General features: G+C 50.9%; 1 protein-coding gene across 3 annotated transcripts in view; it reads left to right on the plus strand.

Annotated features, from left to right (window-relative positions):
• Positions 1–19,506, plus strand: part of LOC136108540 (mitochondrial Rho GTPase 2) — a 43,462-nt gene that overhangs the window by 1,612 nt on the left and 22,344 nt on the right. For 2 of the 3 annotated variants that reach the window (XM_071815378.1, XM_071815375.1), the window contains exons 5-31: positions 331–501; positions 744–867; positions 1,559–1,626; positions 1,721–1,830; positions 2,470–2,700; positions 3,860–3,928; positions 4,565–4,675; positions 4,779–4,924; positions 5,224–5,281; positions 6,708–6,826; positions 7,020–7,181; positions 8,082–8,212; positions 9,238–9,354; positions 9,883–10,118; positions 10,568–10,707; positions 11,245–11,375; positions 12,655–12,785; positions 13,272–13,433; positions 13,718–13,846; positions 14,392–14,525; positions 14,613–14,650; positions 15,098–15,217; positions 15,622–15,804; positions 16,896–16,996; positions 17,931–18,033; positions 18,457–18,578; positions 18,954–19,109. In XM_071815378.1, coding sequence (XP_071671479.1) covers positions 331–501; positions 744–867; positions 1,559–1,626; positions 1,721–1,830; positions 2,470–2,700; positions 3,860–3,928; positions 4,565–4,675; positions 4,779–4,924; positions 5,224–5,281; positions 6,708–6,826; positions 7,020–7,181; positions 8,082–8,212; positions 9,238–9,354; positions 9,883–10,118; positions 10,568–10,707; positions 11,245–11,375; positions 12,655–12,785; positions 13,272–13,433; positions 13,718–13,846; positions 14,392–14,525; positions 14,613–14,650; positions 15,098–15,217; positions 15,622–15,804; positions 16,896–16,996; positions 17,931–18,033; positions 18,457–18,578; positions 18,954–19,109 — 3,503 coding nt within the window. Of the gene's footprint in view, positions 1–330; positions 502–743; positions 868–1,558; positions 1,627–1,720; positions 1,831–2,469; positions 2,701–3,260; positions 3,324–3,859; positions 3,929–4,564; positions 4,676–4,778; positions 4,925–5,223; positions 5,282–6,707; positions 6,827–7,019; positions 7,182–8,081; positions 8,213–9,237; positions 9,355–9,882; positions 10,119–10,567; positions 10,708–11,244; positions 11,376–12,654; positions 12,786–13,271; positions 13,434–13,717; positions 13,847–14,391; positions 14,526–14,612; positions 14,651–15,097; positions 15,218–15,621; positions 15,805–16,895; positions 16,997–17,930; positions 18,034–18,456; positions 18,579–18,953; positions 19,110–19,506 lie in introns of all 3 variants that reach the window. The other variant, XM_071815376.1, reaches the window with a different exon arrangement.

The following is a 19,506-nucleotide window of genomic DNA, read 5'->3' on the forward strand; positions in this document are numbered from 1 at the left end:
CTGAGCAGCTGGAAGGTGGGAGCTGGAGCTCCCAGGAGGGATGTCCCACAGCCCCATTCTCCTGAGCAGTGGGGTGCAGCGTCGGGTTGGGTGCAAGTCCACAGGGGCAGTGGGGCTGTTTGTCTGTCCTTCGCACCCCTGTGCCGCAGGAGCAATCTCCAAGGCGCATTTTCCCGTTTCCCATCTTGGCACAGACAAGCCAAGCCTGGGGGAAGTCTCACCTGGTAAATACTTTTTACTTAACCGTGTAAATCTTGCATCTCCTGTTCTGCAAGGTTTGTAGCATCTTTTCCCAGCTTCCCTTTTGCCACCTGCTGCTCTCCTCCCCAGGTCTCGTGGGAGCAGCCCCTACCGATGTGCGCTGGACCTGCCTGGTGCTCGACCTCCGCTCCATCCTCTCCCTCTACCTCAACCGCCATTACAGTCACCTGAAGAGCGTCAAGCTCTGCGCCAACCTGCTGGTGAAAAACCTCTGCACGAGCGACTTAGTGTTCGACCCAGGTGAGGAGCTGAGACTTCAGGGTGGTCTCTGGTTTCTCCAGCCCAGCTTGGATGGAACCCCTGCGGCTTGGAGGTTGAGAGTTTCAGGAATGTTCCCGTGCAAAGGTGTGTTAGTTTGTCACAGATCATGGGGTTGTAATCTTTGATTTTCAGGTGTTCTCAAGGAGGGAAGTGTTTTGTGCCCATGTCCCAGCTCCACCAATGCTGGAGAACTCACTCTCTATCTGTCCCTGTGCTGCCAGGTGTGACCTTCTCCGAGGCCCGGCAAGCCGACCTGGCTTGCCGCGGGATCGCTCCCATGCCGCGGGAAATGGCTTTCCCTGTGCCAAAGGGAGGGAGGTGGCACGACCTCTACGACTACATCAGGTACGGCTGCTCCTGGCTGTGCTGGAACCCGCCACGGCTCCGAGACCTCCCTGTGTTTTGGGGGAAGGCAGGATGGGGATGACAGATCCAGACAAACCTAGGGTTTGAGTGGAGGCATTTTGGTCATCCCAACTCCAGCATTTAGGTGTTGTTAACACATCTGTCCTGGCCTAAGCTTAACTGCTGATTGTGGTGATGTTTTGGGGCAGGAAAAAGGCTGTAGAGCACTCCTGTGCTGATGTTAACACCAGTCCTCTCTTGCTGGAATTGCTCCCCTGGCTCTTTCTAGGAGAGCTTCAGCCTCTTGCTAGTTAAAGAGCAATCTGAGAGGGGCCGCAGAGCCATAAGGCCTCGTCTGGGGTACGTGTAAGTAAACCTTCCTCAGCATCGCTACTGGGCTCCCAACAGTGGTGAGGGTTTTTGCAGAGAACTCTGTCAGTCACAAGTTGCACACCATCCCTGTCATCAGCTGTGTGCTGTCTGAAGCACACAGTGCCAAGTTAACCCCTGGAAAGTAATGACCAGATCAGACCTGGGAGATGCTTTATTACCCCTGCATTTGGGGGAGGAGGGGGAATCTTACAGAAGGCAGTGAAGAGGCTTTTATGCCAGGCAGTGAGTTATTGCGTCGGTTTCCCAGGTGCTGATGCAGCATCTCGATAACATGGCGCCTTCCTCTGATTTTGCTCAGGTTTCCACCCAGGGGGTCCAAGCTGCTGTACGACTCCATCCAGAAGAGCTGTTTGGGCCCTGCGGCAGGTGGGAAGGCTGGAGGCAGCAGCCCAGTCTGTGCCGTCCCGGGTGGATGCCTGGGGTTTCCAAAAGAGCCCAACTTGCTCCTTCTGTCACCCAGGTGACCAAGTCTCGGAGGACACTGTCCACCAGCCACCCCAGTCAGTGACGCTCACCAAAGCAGTCCGTGACCGACTGTCACTCGTCCATCAGATAACCAGTCCCAAAGCTGTAAGTGCACTGTGGAAGAGGCTGGAACATCTTCCTTTCTGCCTCCCATGGAGCTTTTTCTCCACATCTTGTCTTTGAGTTCTTTTATTTAGGACATAGGAGCTGCTTGTTGTCATTCACAGCTGATCCAGGCAGGGCAGACCCCTGATCTGGGCACGGTCTGTTGGTCGCAGCCCTGCAGTTAATGACTGGGTGGTTCAGTCTGGTGTAGCACAGAGACAAGATAAATGCCAAGTACTTTGTAATCTCCAGACATCTATCCTCCCTGTCTCAGGCTGAGGCAGCAAATAGTTGTGTCTTCAAATTATAGATAGGAAATGAGGACTGGAGACTAAAGAACTTGATCAGGTGCCCTTAGGGAGCAGAGTGGTGTGTGGGGCCTGAATTACAGGCCCTCACTGCTGGTTTGCTTTGCTGTCTGGAGGAGATGAACTGTGCACGGACAGCACTGGGAGCACAGGGAGACTGGCTGAGCCACAGCCAATTTTAGGTACTGACAGGGTTGCTCTCCTTCCATGTTGCTCTGTCCTGCTTGTGTCACTGCGAAGAGTCACTCAAGAGTGACATGAGTTGTCTCTTGTCTCTGCCTTTGCAGTGGGTGGAAGGCTGATCTCTGTCTGGGTCTTTGCTCTTTCTCAGATGCCACATCGGTGTCCTGTAATTACGAAAAGCATCCCTGAGGTCCACCTGACGGCCCCAGGGCCTCCAAGAGCTGGGCCTGCTGTGGAGCAGGAGCTGGAGAAGAACGAGAGACTGCATAGTATGGGTGACACTGGGCAGTCACCGGCAGTCAGTGATGGTAGCATCCATGTGTATGCTCACCAGAGGAGCGAGCGAACTGTCCAAGCCATGCACTCCAGCTCAGAGGAGGTGGGTGAAGCGCTGAGGAGTCACAGCAGCCCCAGGGTGGCTTTGAGATGTTAACAGGTGATGCTTGCGAGAGGGAACACAAGCTTCGGACTGGAGCTTCAGTTAATCCTATGGATTCCTTTTGCTGGTGTTAGTTTTTCTGACTAGCAATTTTCCTTCCCACTAGTACCTTAGAGTCATAGAATAGTTTGGGTTGGAAGGGACCTTCGAAGCTCATCCAGTGCCACCACTGCCATGAGCAGGGACATCTTCACCAGCTCAGGTTGCTCAGAGCCCCGTCCAGCCTGGCCTGGGATGTCTCCAGGGATGGAGCATCCACCACCTCTCTGGGCAACCTGGGACAGGGTCTCACCACCCTCAGTGTAAAAAATTTCTTCCTCGTGTCTGGCCTGAATCTCCCCTCTTTTAGTTTAAAACCATCACCCCTTGTCCTATTGCAACAGGCCCTGCTAAAAAGTCTGTCCTCATGCTTCTTATAGACCCCTTTGCCTTGAAAGAGGGACCCTGTGTTTCAATGCACTGACTTTAAGCCAATAATGTATGTTTACTAATTTGCCCAGAGCATGTACGGGAAGGGCCCTGGACCAGGCGTGCTGGCCAGCAGGAGAGTCCCTGCCTGCAGGGTAAGAGAGCAGCCCTGCCCGCGGGGTGAAGGGACAGGACAGCCCTGCTCGCGGGGTGAGGGGACAGGACAGCCCTGCTCGCAGGGTGAGGGGACAGGACAGCCCTGCTCGCGGGGTGAGGGGACAGGACAGCCCTGCTCGCAGGGTGAGGGGACAGGACAGCCCTGCCCGCGGGGTGAGGGGACAGGACAGCCCTGCTCGCAGGGTGAGGGGACAGGGCAGCCCTGCCCATGAGGTGAGGGGACAGGACAGCCCTGCCTGGAGCAGCCACCGGCTCTCTGGGCATGACCAAGGTGCTGGGAAGGGCTGGCTGGAACCCCCAGCCCGAGTGGGTGAGCTGCTTAACGCTGGGCAATCCCAACTCCTCCTTCCTTCCAGATTTGAGTTATGCCAGGTTAAATACTTTCAAGTCATTCCCTCTAAAAGGGAGAACTCAAAGCTGCCTCTGTGCTTTAGAGAGAAAGTAGCAATGGGGGTGGGGGACCTCAGTCCGACCATAAGTGCGACAGTGCTGTTGTTTGTTTTATTTTTTCCAGAGGCTCTTACCAGATCCCATCCTGAAGCTGAGAACAATTATTGGCTTTGGAGGCTGCAGCACCAAATGGGTCAGTAGCTTGGACCGTTTGGGGAGTATATGCGTAATCACAGATTGATTTTTTTGGAAGCATAAAAGACAGCTGAGTGCCATCCTTCCTGCACTTTTTGGTGGGGAAAATGGCCCCAAAGCAGATGCACACGAGCTTACATTTGTGCACGGGTCTTCTACTCTTATGGTGATGAATTAGAAATTATGGGGGCCTTTCAAATCTCATGGCTTCTGCATTTTAATATGGTAAAATTAGAGCCACTTTATAGGAGTCGGGGAAGGAAGAGCTGTAGTTTGGATTGTTTCCGTGGGGCACTGCGCCTTGCAGGAGCCCAGCTTGCAGTCTGTGTTAGGGTGAAGAAAGGGTTATTTTGGTTCAGCCAGTTCAAGGCTCTGCCCAAAAAATTATTTTCCTTGTGTCTCCTGTTCATGTAGTAGAGATGATTGGTATGGTAAATCCACTGAATTGAGTAGTATGTCTGTGAGGCTCTTAGTTTTCCTTTGCAAGTTAGAAGAGTACTTGTGTGGAAGAGCATCCTCTCACCTGCACACATGCAGCAGATCTCCTGTGGAAGAAATCTCTGCAGGTCCAGCCTAGGACCTGGGACATCTCTGGAGGATCTGCAGCCCTCTCGCTCTTGTCTCGGTCCTGCAGGCGCTATGGACTCGGAACAACGCTGCGGTGGTCTACCCTTGCCATGCTGTTATAGTCACCCTGCAGATCCAGACCGGAGAGCAGAGGTTCTTCATCGGACACACAGATAAAGTGAGTGTAACTCTCTTTACGCAGCTGTACAGCAACACTGTCCTTGTACCCCAGGAGCACCCCTGGTCTCTCTCAAGAGTCTCTAATGCGGTGCTTCCCGCAGGTGTCGGCACTGACCTTCAACGGGAGCAGCACCTTGCTGGCTTCCGCGCAGGCTGGTTCCCTGAGTGTGGTGCGTGTCTGGGACTTTCCAACGGGCACCTGCCTCTCGGTGTTTAAAAGCCACATCCGCTCCGTCTTGTCCCTGAGGTGGGTTTCAGCCCGGGTGCAGGGATGTGTTCAGCTGGGATCAGTGTTGCAGCTTTTCTGTGCTGCTAGTGCATGATAAAGCAGGGATGAATTGCAGCTCTCCTTCAGCCATCCGTGTTTATCACCAAGACCTGCTGGCAGCTGGTCCAGAACAGCCAATTTGCTGCCAGCTCCCTCCTGAGCTTGTCCCACGGGTCTTGCTGTCTCCCCATACCCTGATCTTGTCTCCTTTTATTCGCCACTTTTATTTGCATTTGTGTAGAAGGAACTGCTATTCACCACGCAGCCTCTTCTTGCAGCTTTTCCTACAGCGGAACAGTTCTGTGTGGTGTCGGAAAGGATGGGCACGGCAAAATGGTGAGAACTGAAACCTGGGTTTTGGAGTTTTCCCTTCCCTGCAAGCAAGTAACAAGAGGTGGCAGTTCTCCAGATTACATAGCTTTTTTGCAGACAAACCTGTGCTCTCGGCTTTCTTAGACACGTTCTTCACTGTAGCCAGAGGGAGATCCCTTTCTCATTAGCTGCTTAGAAAGTACGTCCCTTCTACCTGATGCTTATGAGTGTCTGCATGCACGATCCTTGGCTGCAAGCAAACAAATTGTTTTGGAAATGGCATGAGACGTGCTCGGCTTGAGGTTTGGGGCTGTTTCTGTCCCTGGTGTGGTCCCTGCCACTGTGTTGAAGGTGGCTGTGTGATTCTGCCTGCGCCTTGTGGGGATTGCCGCAGGCTCACGGGCAGCATTGCCACCCGCCTCCACAACCATTTGGGGCCACCAGGCTGAGGGTGACACGTGTTTGTGCGGCATTTCGAGCTGGAAGGCTTGCAAGCATGTAGTGAAGGAATGGGAATTTAAATGGGAGGTTCAGCACTGACTAGAGCCAAAAATTCCTTTTTTATAGCATTTAGGGTGAGATGTGAGATTTAATCTTTCAGTTCTGAGCATCACAGGCATTGCATGCTGGGCACTCAAGCTGCCACCCACCGATGTAGCTAGGGGATGACGCAGATCCCATGTGTAGCAGTCAAAAATAAACTTGTTTCATGGGCCTGGGGGGTTCGCTTTATCAGTTTTCATCCACTGATCCCTCATTGACAGCCCCCAGCAATTAGCCGTGCTGTCGCTAACTGCGTACCGCCTTCAGGAAAAAGGCAAACAGCACTCCGTTTCTTTTTCCCAGCATGTGGCAGCAGTCTGTGATCTGGGTGGGAGATGCCAAGATGGGTCCTGGGGGGCTGGCTATGAGCACCTCTCCCAGGGCGATGCTTCAGCCTGCCCTGGCCTTTGAGGTGATGCTGGGTCTGTTTTTAACACCGTTCTCCAATGCAGAACATCAAATCGCCTTAATTTCTTCACCCATGTTCTCCTTTCCTTTGGGAAAGGTGCTGTGAGAGCCAGTGCAGCTGAACACGTGCTACCTCCTCACAGACCAGCTCAGCCCCAGTACAGCTCTTGTATCTTGGCAGGCAGAGTTCCCACTCCTCTGTGGATTTTCTTTCCAAGTCTGAACCCTGTTGCCAGACAGCCCTGAGATTTAGAACCTATAATTATGGATGCCAGATAAATACATTGCCATTAAGCTTTGCAAAGCTGTTGGACTGTCCTAAACCCTCTGTGTGAGAGAGTATTTTTTGCCTGCTTCAATTCTGTTATCAATACTTTGTGTGCCCAGCTCCGGAGCAGGCTCCCGTTCGTGCAGCTGGTCAACTGCTGTGATGAAAAGCCCTTTTGTTGCCAAGGTTTCCATGTTTGAGCAGCTTTGTCATTATATCTTCTTGCTTTAGATGGTGGTGGTGTGGAACACTGCTCAGGTGTCCCGTGGCGGAGAGGTGGCCATGCTGGCCAAAGCACACACAGATGTGGACATCCAGGCCTTGAAGATCGCTTTTTTTGATGATACCAGGTAGCGTACAAAGACAATAAATCAAAAGCTTTGGTTCTGGCTCAGCTATGGGGGGAATGGTGGTGCTGCTGCCATCCAGTTGCCATTGCTATTCTTGGTCCTCACTGTCGGCTGATGGCCCTTTGGGCACTGACCTTTCACCAGGGGCTTGGAGAGTTCTGCCCTGGTCCTCACGCAGTGTTTCCTGGGACAGGATGGTGTCGTGTGGCCGGGACAACATCAGGCTGTGGCGAGTGCGGAATGGAGCGCTGCGCTCATGTGCCCTCAATCTGGGCGAGTACCATTCCCTGGAGTTCAGCGACCTGGCCTTCGAGGAGGGACACGTGGCCGAGCGGGAGCCAGAGGACCGCACACTGTAAGGGGCTGCTGGGCTCCACCGTCACCCATCTGGGGCTCTCGGCTGCCTTTAGCATCCTCCTGCCCCCTCCTCTGTCCTCTGCGGGTTTTCCCTGCAAAATACAAGTTCCTTCTGGATCTGGGAGAGCCTTTCTTCTCTGCACGCTTCGCTTCCCAAAAGAAGCTCAGCTGCTTGCAGAATAGCCCAAGAAATGGGTCTTTTCTCTCGCTGTATTGATGTTTTGTCATATTTAGTGAATGTCCCCAACCTCAGGCTTGTGGTTAGCTTCTGTTGGCAGTGGGAGGAGTGTGGTACATATCCTCTTGTATAGAGACAGATACATGCTTTTTTTGTTGTTTTGTTTTAGTCACCAAACCTAGACCTTTGTTAATCACAGAATGTCAGGGATTGGAAGGGACCTCAAAAGCTCATCCAGTCCAATCCCCCTGCTGGAGCAGGAACACCCAGATGAGGCTACACAGGAATGTGTCTAAGCAGGTTTTGAATATCTCCAGAGAAGGAGACTCCACAACCCCCTGAGCAGACTGTTGTTGATCCCACATACTGTTCCATAAAGGCAGGTCTGTTGGCTCTGCTGACCTTGCCATCCCCCGGGCTGCATCCTGTGGCAGAGAGAGGTTCCTTTCCGAAGTCTGTGCCGAGCTTTTAGCTCTTTTGCTAATTAATGTTTCAAAGGGGCAAGAAATAAAATAGGAAGCTCTGAGTTACAGATTTATAGGGCAGCGTAGGGAAAGGTGCCCTCAGACACGCATTGACCTGTTAGGTTACTATGAACCAGAATTGCTTCCGATCAGGCAAACAGTTTAACGGGTAAACCCAGCTGAGTTTTTCCTCAGCCATGCCGGCACGGTTCCTCTTTACCACGGGGTGCCAGCTCAGGCTCTGTCTGCTTCACAGCTTTGTCTGCAGCAGGAGTGGCCATGTCCTGGAGGTGGACTACAAGAACGTCTGTGTGCGGAGCGCGCGGCGGCTCCTGCCTGCACAGCCCCAGGGCTGCCCGCGGCAGGACCAGGCCGGCAGCGGCGCAGGTAGGAGCATCTGCGGGCAGGGAGCACCTGTGCCATCATCAGCGTCACAAATTAATTCAGACAAGTCTCTGGTAAAATAAACCAGCTCTTTACCTACTGCAAAGGGTTATTTGGGGCTGCTTAAATCTTTGCTAGCAATTTGCTTCTTAAGTACTGCAAATAATCTTCCTTAGTACAGCAAAGTATAATTTTAAGAAAGAATTTTGGCTTTCTCAATGCTGATTGCACTTTCAGAGAAACACTGCTTTTAGAAACATGAAACAAGGTCTTCATTTGCTGATGGGAATCTTAATGTAGAGATGGAAAAAGCCAAACAGACCAACGAAAAAGATGAATTTGGAGATTTTTTCATTATTTGGCCTGTGCAGAGTGTTTGGGAAATCTTTGCTGCTGAATGTTAAATAGTACAGCTTTCAGGTCTTCTATTAATTTTAACAGCAGGAAGAATTCACTTTCAAGTTTGATTGTTCTGATATCTTAAAGCTTAGTGCATAGTTTGCTTTGGCAAATTGAGCTAATTAATCTAGGGCATGCCCCATTGAGAGGTTTGTAACTCTGGTTCTCACTTCATGGGCAAGAAAATGCCCAAGAGGAGATTAAATGATGTCCTTGGGTGTCTTCCTGGCAGCAGTGCTGGCCCGTGCCACAGCTTTGACCAACAGAAAAGAAAACTAAATAAAAACCTCCCAGTTTCTGTAGATCTGTGTTCTCTCTCCCACATCACTACACTGCAGAGAGAATTTGAACACGGAAATGAAAGGGTTTTGTATCTCAGGCAGTTGATCTAAGACATCCCTTGACACAAGTTCAAGGCAAAAATACGGCAGGGTGTAACAAGTGGTAAGGAATTTCTGTGACTGGCAAGAGTTGCACAATGATAAAGAGTGGTGCTGGATGGGAACTGGACATGTTTTGAGTCCTGAGACTTAAGCTGCTGGTGCGGGTGGACAATTGGACTGGGCAACCCTCAGTTTGAGTTTTCGTGTTTCAAGTGTACAAGGTACTGTTGCTTTTTGGATTTTCAGGTCCTGGGATTGCTATAAACAGTATTAGCCTCTCTTCAGCCTTCTGTGCCACGGGTTCGGAAGACGGCTACCTGCGGCTGTGGCCACTGGACTTCTCGGCCGTTGTCTTAGAGGCAGGTGAGTAGAACCGGGACTGGTACTTCTGAGCTCCACATCTCCCTCAGGTGGCTGCTGGGAAGCCAGAGCTCCGCTGCCGTGTCTCCTCAAGCAGTTCTCATGAATGAGGGCATCTTTTGTGGCTGCTGTCTGTACAGGTGGCTGGCTTGGAAGTATTTTACTTCAATAACAATTATTCGTGTTCATTCTTGTACCCTGTAGGAGAAAGGCAAGATCTTGGGGGTGAGAGCAAGTACTCACTATTGATTTCTGTGTACTGGTACCTGTGGCTCTTCTGTCCATGAAAAACTGGGGGAGAAGTTGAGCAGTTCTCTCTTTTTGAAACAACCACCAAAACAGCAGAGCTCAGGGACTTCTAGAAAGGGCAGAGACTCATTTGTCACTAAACTCAAACTTGCAAGCATTCAATCCTGAGGTCATGTGGGATGTTCGTTACTTTCCTAAATGTGAATCTGGTTAGGTAGCTGTGCTCCAGCTGCTGCTGCACTTTTTCCAGGGGGATTTGCTGACTCCTGTGTCTTTCCCCAGAGCACGAGGCTCCAGTGAGTTCTGTCTGCATCAGCCGGGACAGCCGCAAAGTCTTGTGCACAACGGCAGCTGGGAATCTGGGATACCTGGATATCCAGTCCCAGGACTATAACACCCTTATGCGCTCTCACGAGGACTCTGTTTTGGCGTTCTCGGTGGAGGGGATTTGGAATCAGATGGCAACGGTGTCTCAGGACAGCACCATCCGAGTCTGGGACCTCACCTCCATGCAGCAGGTGGGTGAGATGAGAGCCAGTGGGTGTCTTGCATTTATTAATAGTCTGTTTAGCCTCTGTTTAGTCTAGTTATCAAAGCTCCACTGTCCTTAAATGTCCTTCCTGAAGCATGGAGGGTACCATGGGCAAAGAATCCTTCTGGAGTATGGAGTTCTGAGAGTTTCAGCTTAATATATAATTTGGTCTGAATTTCTGAAGGTACTGTTAAACAAAAATATTTTCCTTCATCTTTTGAATATTGCTTTTTAACACAAAACATAATACCCAAGGGCTTTATTAAAATGCCGAAAGATCCAGGACTTCACCAGGCTTTAGGTCCATCCAGGCAGGATGAGATTTCTGCCATGGGACATGCTCACGGTGAAGGTCTGAGGCTGTTTTTGTGGTGTGTACGGCTGCCAGGTACAGCTTTACCCAGCTTTGGGCCTGCCGTGTGTCCTTCCCCGCAGCTGTACGACTTCACGGCTGCAGAGGAGATGCCGTGTGCCGTGGCCTTTCATCCCACCCAGCAGATCCTGGCCTGTGGCTTTGACAGCGGGATGGTGCGGACCTTCAGCCTGGCTGACTCTGATCTGCTGGTGGAGCACAAGTGAGCGCTGGCAGTGGGAGCTGCACTGGGGCGCGTATGGGTCTAACCACGGCTATAATTGTGGAGGTGGGAAAAGCGCTTTTTGTGAGCTTGACAATCCTTCTGTCCCAGCTAAGTGGTTTTCAGGCAGAGAGAGCTGCTGTGCCACAGCTCTGGGTGGTAAAATCCAACCTGCAAAGTCTGTGAGGACTTTCTTCATGACTTCCCAGTGGACAGTTGGCCAACAGTGGGAAATGGCTTGTCTTAGAGAGCAGGTGAACAGGGGGCCCTTGTGAGCCTTGGGGTGGGAAGCTGAGGATGCTCCGAAGGGAGAGGGAGCACATCCCGCCCAGGGACAGCTGGAGTGCTGTGCCTGCTGCTCGGTTTCCCAAACAATAGAGCGTTGATTGTCCTGGGTTGTTGCAGGCCTGAGCACCATGGGTTCTTCTGCCTGCCTCTGATGATTTTGCTCCCCTGGGTTCTTCATGTTGCTACTGTTTTCTGGGGTCTTGTTTGTTTGTTCTCCTCCACTTTTTCATGTTTTCTGTGTTCTTTCAGGCAGCACCGCACTGTGATAATTGGACTGACCTTCTCTCCAGATGGAAATTTCATGTTCAGCTCGTGTTTGCAGGGAACTCTGGCTCTTTACAACTGTATGGTGCAGAAAAGCCATGTCCTGAGAGTCCTGGGTAAGACTTTGGGGTTCTGGATCACCTTTCTTTTTCTTCTGCTAGCACAGACATGTTAGCACCAAAGCCAGACCAGACTCAGCCTACTTAGAGATATTTTCTGATGAACCTTCTCAGCTCTGTCATTTGTGTTTGTACCGTATGTGTGAGCAAATCTCTAGCAACTGCCAGCCCTTCCCTGCGTGTTCAAATGCTCTCAGCTTGCTTGGTGTTTTGATTTCATGAATAGGCTGGAATCGCAGAGACCTGCCCTGTCAGGTCTGGGTTCAACAGTGCATTGCTTAGAAGTAACACAAGGGTAGAGTCTTCTTACTTATTCATGCCTAAGCCCTGACTCTTTGCATTTTGTGTATGTGCGGTTTAAATTTGTTTAAACAGGATCGTTTTCCTGGTCCTACTGGCAGCACAGCTGTGCAAAGAGCCGTGCTGATGAGTGGAGAAGGTGGAGAGCTGCAGGCAGGAGAAGCAGTGCAGAGACAAGGCAGTTCAGAAACATTAATGTCATGTTGAATGCACACTTTTGAAATGAGCTACTGCAGCACAAGTGTGGGCAGGAAAAGGGGCTCTGTTGTGCAATGTTGTACAAAGAGGAGGATCCTGCCCTAAGTAATGTGCGGTTGAAGTAGGTGGAGAAGGAATAGGGACTCAGAGAGAACAGGGAATTCGTCAAAATCACCCAAGTTTGGTGTCAGTGCTACAGCTGGATCTTCACGTTTTGACTTTACTCTGAACCTCTGTTTGCTGCTTGCCCGCATTCCAGGGACAGAACAGTGGAATTTTAATATCGGAATAAATAGAGAATTGCTCTGATTTCTGTGATTTTTAGACCTTTGGGTCTGTCTGCCCACCGTACTGACATCAGCACAGGGGGGTCTGACTTCACGCTGCGCAGGGTTCAGACGCCGAGGCTGCAGCTGAGATCTCACATCCATAGCTCCTTGTCACAGCTTCTTGTAATGTTAAAAAATAAACACTAAAATCCATTTTATTCCCTTTTTCTGCTGTCCTTGAAAACACTGCATGCTCAGTCAGGTGACAAGCCGTGTATCTAGACCTTGTCTTTGAGGTGATTCAATGCACGCTTTGGGTGTTGCAGATAAAATTTGTAGCATCTTGTACAACAGAGGTTGCTTCTTTCTCAAGGCAGAACATGAACCCAAGGCTGATTCAGAGGCAGGAGAAGCTGTGGCTATGGGTCAGCAGCACCATCACAAGTGTAAGCTGGCTGCAGCCTGGGCTTTGCTTCTCTTTTCACTCTCTCTTTTGCTGTGGTTCTCAGGCAATGTGGTGGCCCGGGATGCTGGGAAGGGTCCAGACGCTTTGGTGGTCAGCGGGGACAGCCGTCTCTTGGCCTTTGTGGGTCCCTCCAAGCACGTGGTGACTGTGATGGAGGCCTGCTCACTAGATGAGGTACCCAGCGGGCTCCCTGCGTTCCTGGAGGAAGGTGGGGCGGGAGGGGAGCACATGTCACAGGGGACATTTCCGTTGTCTGTGTCAGATGAGATAGATCAAGGGCCTTGGGCTCCAGCAGTGTTGGAGAGGGTACTTCCCTGCATAGCAGACACTTGTTCACGATGCTTGCAATGAGGTTTATTTTCCATTCTGTGTGATAGAAACAACAGAAGTCAAGGTTTCTTCTTCTCTGGCTTCATTCCCCTCTAGAAAGATAATCTGGAGAAGTTTGTAGATTGTGTAGATTGTCAGCTCCAATTCCCCTTTGTGAGCTGCTTGCCTGGGCAGCAGGGACATTGCCTGGAGCCTGCAGCCCCTCATTAGGAGGGACAGGAAGGATCTGGGGGGCTCTGTAGCTTCATGCTGGGAGAGCCACGAGAGCAATCATGAGGCTTCTGCAGTATTTGCTCCAGGATGTTGGTTCAGTAGCTCTTTGTTTCACAGCTGCTGAGGGTGGACATCAGCATCCTCAATTCGAACAGTACAGCCTTGGACTCTGCAGTGAGAGTCTGCTTTGCTCCAGTGCCTCAAGGCGAGCTCCTGGTGTCCACTTCTTCCAATAAAATCCTTGTGCTTGATGTGAAAACGGGACGACTGGCGCGAGAGGTAGGACACCATGAAATGAATGCAGAGATCTTGTGCCATGTGGGGCTTGGGCATTTCGTGTAACTGTAGGAGACTAAATGAGAGAAGAGCACATCCTGGAGCTGCCAGGCTTCCAAGAAACACACGAGTACCAGGCGTGTAGTTACCCTGGTACGGTCATGCTCAGGGTGAGCCTGAGCTTGCCCTTGTTTTCCATGCTGTTGCACTCCTGTCCTCTTGCTGAAACTTAAGTAAGGATATGAACCAGCTCAATTAATGCTGCTGGTGCCATTTCTTGTTCTCAGGTGTCTCCTGTGCACAAGCTCTCCTGTTGTTCCTTGGCACTGAGCAAGGATGGCCAGTACCTGCTCACTGCTGGTGACAAAGTTATCAAAGTGTGGGACTATCAGATGCGCTTTGATATCAACTTCCAGGTACTGCCCACAGAGAGAGGGAAGGGGGTTGCGTTTGTCCTCATCAAACATTTCTGTATCCCTGGAGAAGAGAGCAGCAAATGCCCTCTGTGGGACCCAGCCCAGTGTCCCCAGTCCCAGTTTGGCCAGCAGCTGAGGAATGCAGCCCTGTTCCCACACTGTAATAACACTGTGCTCTGAGCATAGGCTGGGGCTGCCAGAGCACTGAGTGAGACCCTCTGCGAAGGACAGAGGTGGTGTTACCTGTGCCAGGTACAAAGCCACCTAGAGAAGAAAATGGCTCACACGGGTTTTCAGAGGTGATGAGAGCTGGGGTAAGGCTTTGAGGGGGGCTTCAGCTTCTGCTTTTTTCTGCAGATCAGCATGCTGAAGGTCAGTCCCATGTTGATCAACCCTAGATCTGAGCACTGCAGGAGTGGTGCTGGCCTCTGAGGGGCTCTGCTGAGGAGTGCAGACACCGGCAGTGCGGGGCAGGGGGTGCAGTAACCACCGTGCTGATAGGACAGGCACGGTGATGGAGAAGTTCAAGGTGTGCTCTCTCTCAGGTGTACATCGGCCACTCGGAGCCAGTGCGGCAGGTGGCCTTCACCCCAGACCAACGACAGGTCATCAGCGTTGGAGATGCCATCTTCCTCTGGGATTTCCTGGCTCTGCCTGCCGAGAGGTCACCCCCAGGCAGGTGAGTGCTCCGTGTGGGCTAGCACCTTCCCCTCACCTCCTCTGCCCCGTCCGCTCTTGCTGTAACGCCCGTCTCTTGTGTTTCCAGGGCTCATTCCTGTGAGTCTGCTCTGCTGCCGGGAGCAGGTGAGTCGCTCCTCCCGTGAGCTGTGCTGGCTGGCAGGCTGGCAGCTCTTCCATTGCTGCTCTTCATGGCAGAGCATAGGGGTTGGGGGTTGTTCGTTCCTTCCCTCAGGGAGTCACATAGTGTGGGGTGCAACCAGCTAATTAGCCCCAAAGGACAGTCTCCAATTAACTAGTACCTCTGAGCAGGACTCTGCCAAAGAGGGGACATCCTGAGCGAAACTGCTCTGCGTTTTCTGGTAGGTCTTTCAGCTTTGCCTTCTGTCTTTCCCTGCCCTCACTGTCCCTCTCTCTGTCTGTCCCTCCCTTTCTTGAAGGACAGAGAAATGGTTTCTCCTGTGTAAGAGGAAGCTGAAGAAATGAGCCTGGAGGTGTCACCATCGATCAGCCTAGGAGGATGAGAGGATCTAAGGAATGAGGGAAGTTACACAAACCCTTTTCTTTCCACAGAAGGAAGCTCTGAGAAGCTAAAGGACACCTCTGAGACACCTCGGCAGACAGTGCCTCTTCCATTGTTGTCCTCGCCACCGTGTTTGGATGTCAGCTCTGTCCACCAAGCAGGACATCAAAGTAAGAGGAACTGCTTGCAGGAAAGGGGAAAATTAGTCTTGTTTTACAAAAAACTCCTTGCCTAATTCAACAGCATCCTTGGAGCTGTCCCTGTCTGTGATCCCCTTCCCACAGATTGACAGACCAGTCTGCGTTTTCCTTCCCTAAAGCCAGCCAGAGGTGTCGGGGTTTATCCTCAACTCTCCTTCATAGACTAAGTTGCTGGCGCAGCTTCTCTGAGGGCTATAGCAACTACCTTGCTGGACATACCCAGGAGGACATGTCTGCTTTGCCCTTCACCCTAACAGATGGGCTGTTACACAGAGCAGGAGAGTGACACTGCCAGAAACCAAAGGGTCGGTCACACATGAAGCAGTCCTGAAGGACATGGATGGCTCCATCCTCCCACTCATATTTCTCTTCAGGTATTTCCTCTGAGTCAGACGAAGAGGAGAAAGCAGGTCTGCGAGACAGCAGCGAGACGGTGGTAAATGGAGACACAGGTGCCTCGGTCCTTGTGCTGGAGTCAGTCAGGAGTGAGGAGCTTGTTGCTGTGAGGCCCAAAGTGCGGCAGGAGAGCTCGAGGTCACCTGGGGAGTCAGCAAACGGTAAATCAGGGGTATTCCCATCTTTTACAGAGGCTTCTTCAGGGCATGGTGTGCGCAGGCCTGCACAGCAGCTTGATCTATCCTTGAAAAATAAAGAGGGAGGTTGTAGCATGGAGGGTGTTTGCCTCTTCTCCCACGTAGCAAGTGACAGGATGAGAGGAAATTACCTCAGATTACACCAGGGGAGGTTTAGATTGGATATTAGGAAAAATTTCTTCACGGAAATGGTTGTCAGGTATTGGAAGATGCTGCTCAGGGCAGTGGTGGAGTCACCATCCCTGGAGGTGTTTAAAAGACGTGTAGATGAAGTTCTTAGGGACATGGTTTAGTGCCAGTTTTAGGTTAATGGTCGGACTTGATGATCTTGAGGGTCTTTTCCAACCAAAATGATTCTATGATCATTATTCACATGGTACAGATAGACCCAGGTGTGCGCTGAGGTGTTCCTCGGGGCTCTTCCCAGGTTTGTGATTTACCACAAGAATCAGTACTGAGGGAAGCTCACATTGGTCCCCGGGACTGCTTATTTATTCTGGCTCTTTCCCTTCTGCCACTTCTAGGCACACCAAAAGCCCCTCTTCAGCTTGAAGCCAATATCATCTCTAAGTGGCACATTCTATAAACCCAGCTGAAATTAAAGCTCCCAGTGTCTCTATTAATAGCTGCACAGCCTCAAAGCTGCAGCAGTTCATGGCAAGCTGCCAGAAACAGGCAGCTGCCAGCGCTCAGCCCCAGGCAGGACGTGTTGGAAAGCTTGAACAAAAAACGGTGCCTCCACTGCTCTCGTTGAAAACCCTTTTCTCGCTGTGTGGCTTATGCTTTTGCAGGGATGCCCAGGACATGTAGTGTGGATGCCCTCAGACTGCAGTGTGGTGTGGCTGAGCAGGATAATGGGGGGAGATGAATGTTCCTCCTTTGCTCCTGGAAAGATGGGGCTTTTCCTCTGTGTGATGATGTCTGATTTTTGCCTCACGTGTGTGTATGCACACGCATGCACAGATATGAATGGAAGGGGAGCCCCAGCCCAGCTGCTGCTCCCAAACCACTCCCAGGAGCAGCATCCCATCTGCACCGTTTTCTTTGTGTGGCAGAACCCAGCAAGGAGACCAAATGTCCCAAGTCTCAATGCTCCATCCGCCCAGATTCCTACCGGCATTTCACTCCTCGCTTTAAGGCATCGGTGCTGCCCCAGGTGAGAGTTGTGCCAGGGCTTGTTCTCTGGGCAGGTGGCGAACAGGTGTTTTGAGGCAGGGATTGGTGGATTTTCCATATTGTTTCCATTTTGTTATCTGTTTGAAAGCAATTTGTGAAATATAACCCTGGGCCTGATGCTAAATTAGAAACTTCTAACATTAGTTCCCCTTTCTCCTCTACATTCAGCTCTTTCCAGACCAGTAAAAAGTGAGTTGTGATCAACTCTTTTTCTGTTCAGTAAATCTGCATACATTTTTATCCAAAAGAAATGGAAATGGCATGTGCTATTGAAAGTGGAAGATGAGTGAGCAATGGAGTGATTCATCACGCACCCGTATTTGCGAGCAGCTGCGTTGGCAGAGCAGGCTGGGGAAGGCAAGCCATGGAGTGTAGGGAAGATAGTCAAGGCACAGCTCTCGCTCTGTTAACAAACAGAGCAATAATAAAACAGAAACTTCACTCAACCTTTTTCTAAGCTCTGCTGTTCATGGTGCTGGGAGAAAAGCTACATTCAGCTTGCACCCTCAATTCTCTCCTCTGTCCCTCCACCTGGTAGCTTTTTTTTCTCCCCACTGTCTTCCTATTGAAACATCTACATCTCCAAATCAGCAGAAGCCATTGAACTCTTTCCCAGCAGAATGAGCAGCTGCTCATCCACTGGGCAGTCGCTGCCAGCCTGTTTTGTGCCCCAGCTGAAAGCATCTGTGCCTGGTTTTGTTGGTGCAGTTTTTCTTTCATATGTGTAAGTGTGCACTTTAGTATTTGTCTGTTGATGTATTGAACCTGAGTTGTGCAAGTATTGGCATGAATTTGCGTATCACGTGTGAAGACGTGTGCTTGCACACATGCTTTTTCTTACGTGGGTGTTGAATGTATTTGACTGGGTCATCATTCTAGAGCTTATTTTAAGCCAGTGTCTATTTTTCCTGCAGAGCTTCTCGTCTCCTCCAGCTGGCAGTGAGGTCTTGAAGCTGAAAGCAGTGATCGGCTACAACGGGAACGGCCGAGGGAATATGGTGTGGAACCCGGACACAGGTACACTGGGAAGGCTCGGGGCGGGAGATATGAGGACTGAGCCAAGTTATGATCTTCTAGCTCTTTGCTTTAACACAGGGGTTCTTTGCATTGGTAAAATCCACTAACCCTTCTTCTTTGCTATTGGTAAATGTTAGTTGATACAGGCAGACTCAGGCTTCAGTTGTTGAGGGGAAAGCTCTTGCACAGGCCATCTCACCTCCATTCTCCAGGCTGGAGTGATGCCCAACAGCTTTGCTTTGCTCAGGTTCAGAGAAGTGAGATTTTACTCCACGCCCGACCTGACGGGAAGGATGCTGATAAGCTGTGTTGAAGACTCAGCTTTTACATATTGCTGAAAAAAAAAGAATTTTCCTGAATTGTGATGTAGGTTGTAGTAGGTGAAGCCTTTACATGGAAACATCCCATCTCCTTCTCTGCTAGGCTTCTTCGCCTATACCTGTGGCTGCATCATCGTGGTTGAAGACCTGCACTCGGGATCACAGAATCACTGGCTAGGCCATGCAGAGGAGATCTCTACACTCGCCGTCAGCCATGATGCCCAGGTAGGAGAAGCTTTTGCTGCCCCAGGCTGGGTTTTGTCTGTGTCACTTTGGGCTAAGGGAATGTCACAGGCTAAAATCCCATTTGTCCATTCCTTCTTCTGCCTGCCGTGTGGAGATCTGGGGCCATGGAAACACAGTCAATGGTTTTGGAGCCTGGCAGTCCATTGTGCTGCCTTGGTGTGACAGTAGAGGCTGCTGCCTTCCTCTGGGTGATGCTACTGTTCCCTCCTGCCGTCAGCTGATAGTTGTTCTCACAGAATTTTCCTTTTGCCAGCCACATCACTTCAATTTGAGACTAACAGTTGCTAAGACTAATTAATGAAGTGTTCTCTAATTACTTACCAAGGTCTCAGTGACAACATATTGTTCTGTTAGGTTCTTGCCTCTGCCTCAGGAAAGAGGAACGAAGACTCCCACTGTCAGATCTGCATCTGGAACATCCAGCATGGGCTTTGCACAGCAAATCTCTTCCATCACAAGACACAAGTACAAGCCATGGCATTCTCTCGGGATGACAGATTCCTTGTTACCCTAGGTGAGTACACCTGTAACACCAGGTGTGCATGGAGTAGTGCACCCTGGAGTAGACAACTCACAGGAGGAAGGTGCTCTAAGTGTGCAATACCTGCAAGAGATGTGCCAGGCTTGTGGATATGAAGCTGCTGTTTGGTAGCCTCAGGATGATGGATAATGCAGCATGTAAAACTGCAAGTGATCTTGGGTCCTCCTGACAGTGACCACCTGCAGAGGTACTCTTTGCAGCTGAGCGTGCTCCCAGGGCACTGCCAGCAGTATTTTGAGGGGAAGCATGCACCCTGTGTGTCTCAGCCACAGGTATGAACGCTGGACTCCCCCAGCTCCCTTTCAGCGATTTCTCACTACCTCAGCTAGCTCATTTTTCTTTAGGTTACAGCTTTCTTCTCCTGGT

The sequence above is a fragment of the Patagioenas fasciata genome, chromosome 15 (assembly GCF_037038585.1).
Source record: "Patagioenas fasciata isolate bPatFas1 chromosome 15, bPatFas1.hap1, whole genome shotgun sequence".
NCBI classification, from domain to species: domain Eukaryota; kingdom Metazoa; phylum Chordata; class Aves; order Columbiformes; family Columbidae; genus Patagioenas; species Patagioenas fasciata.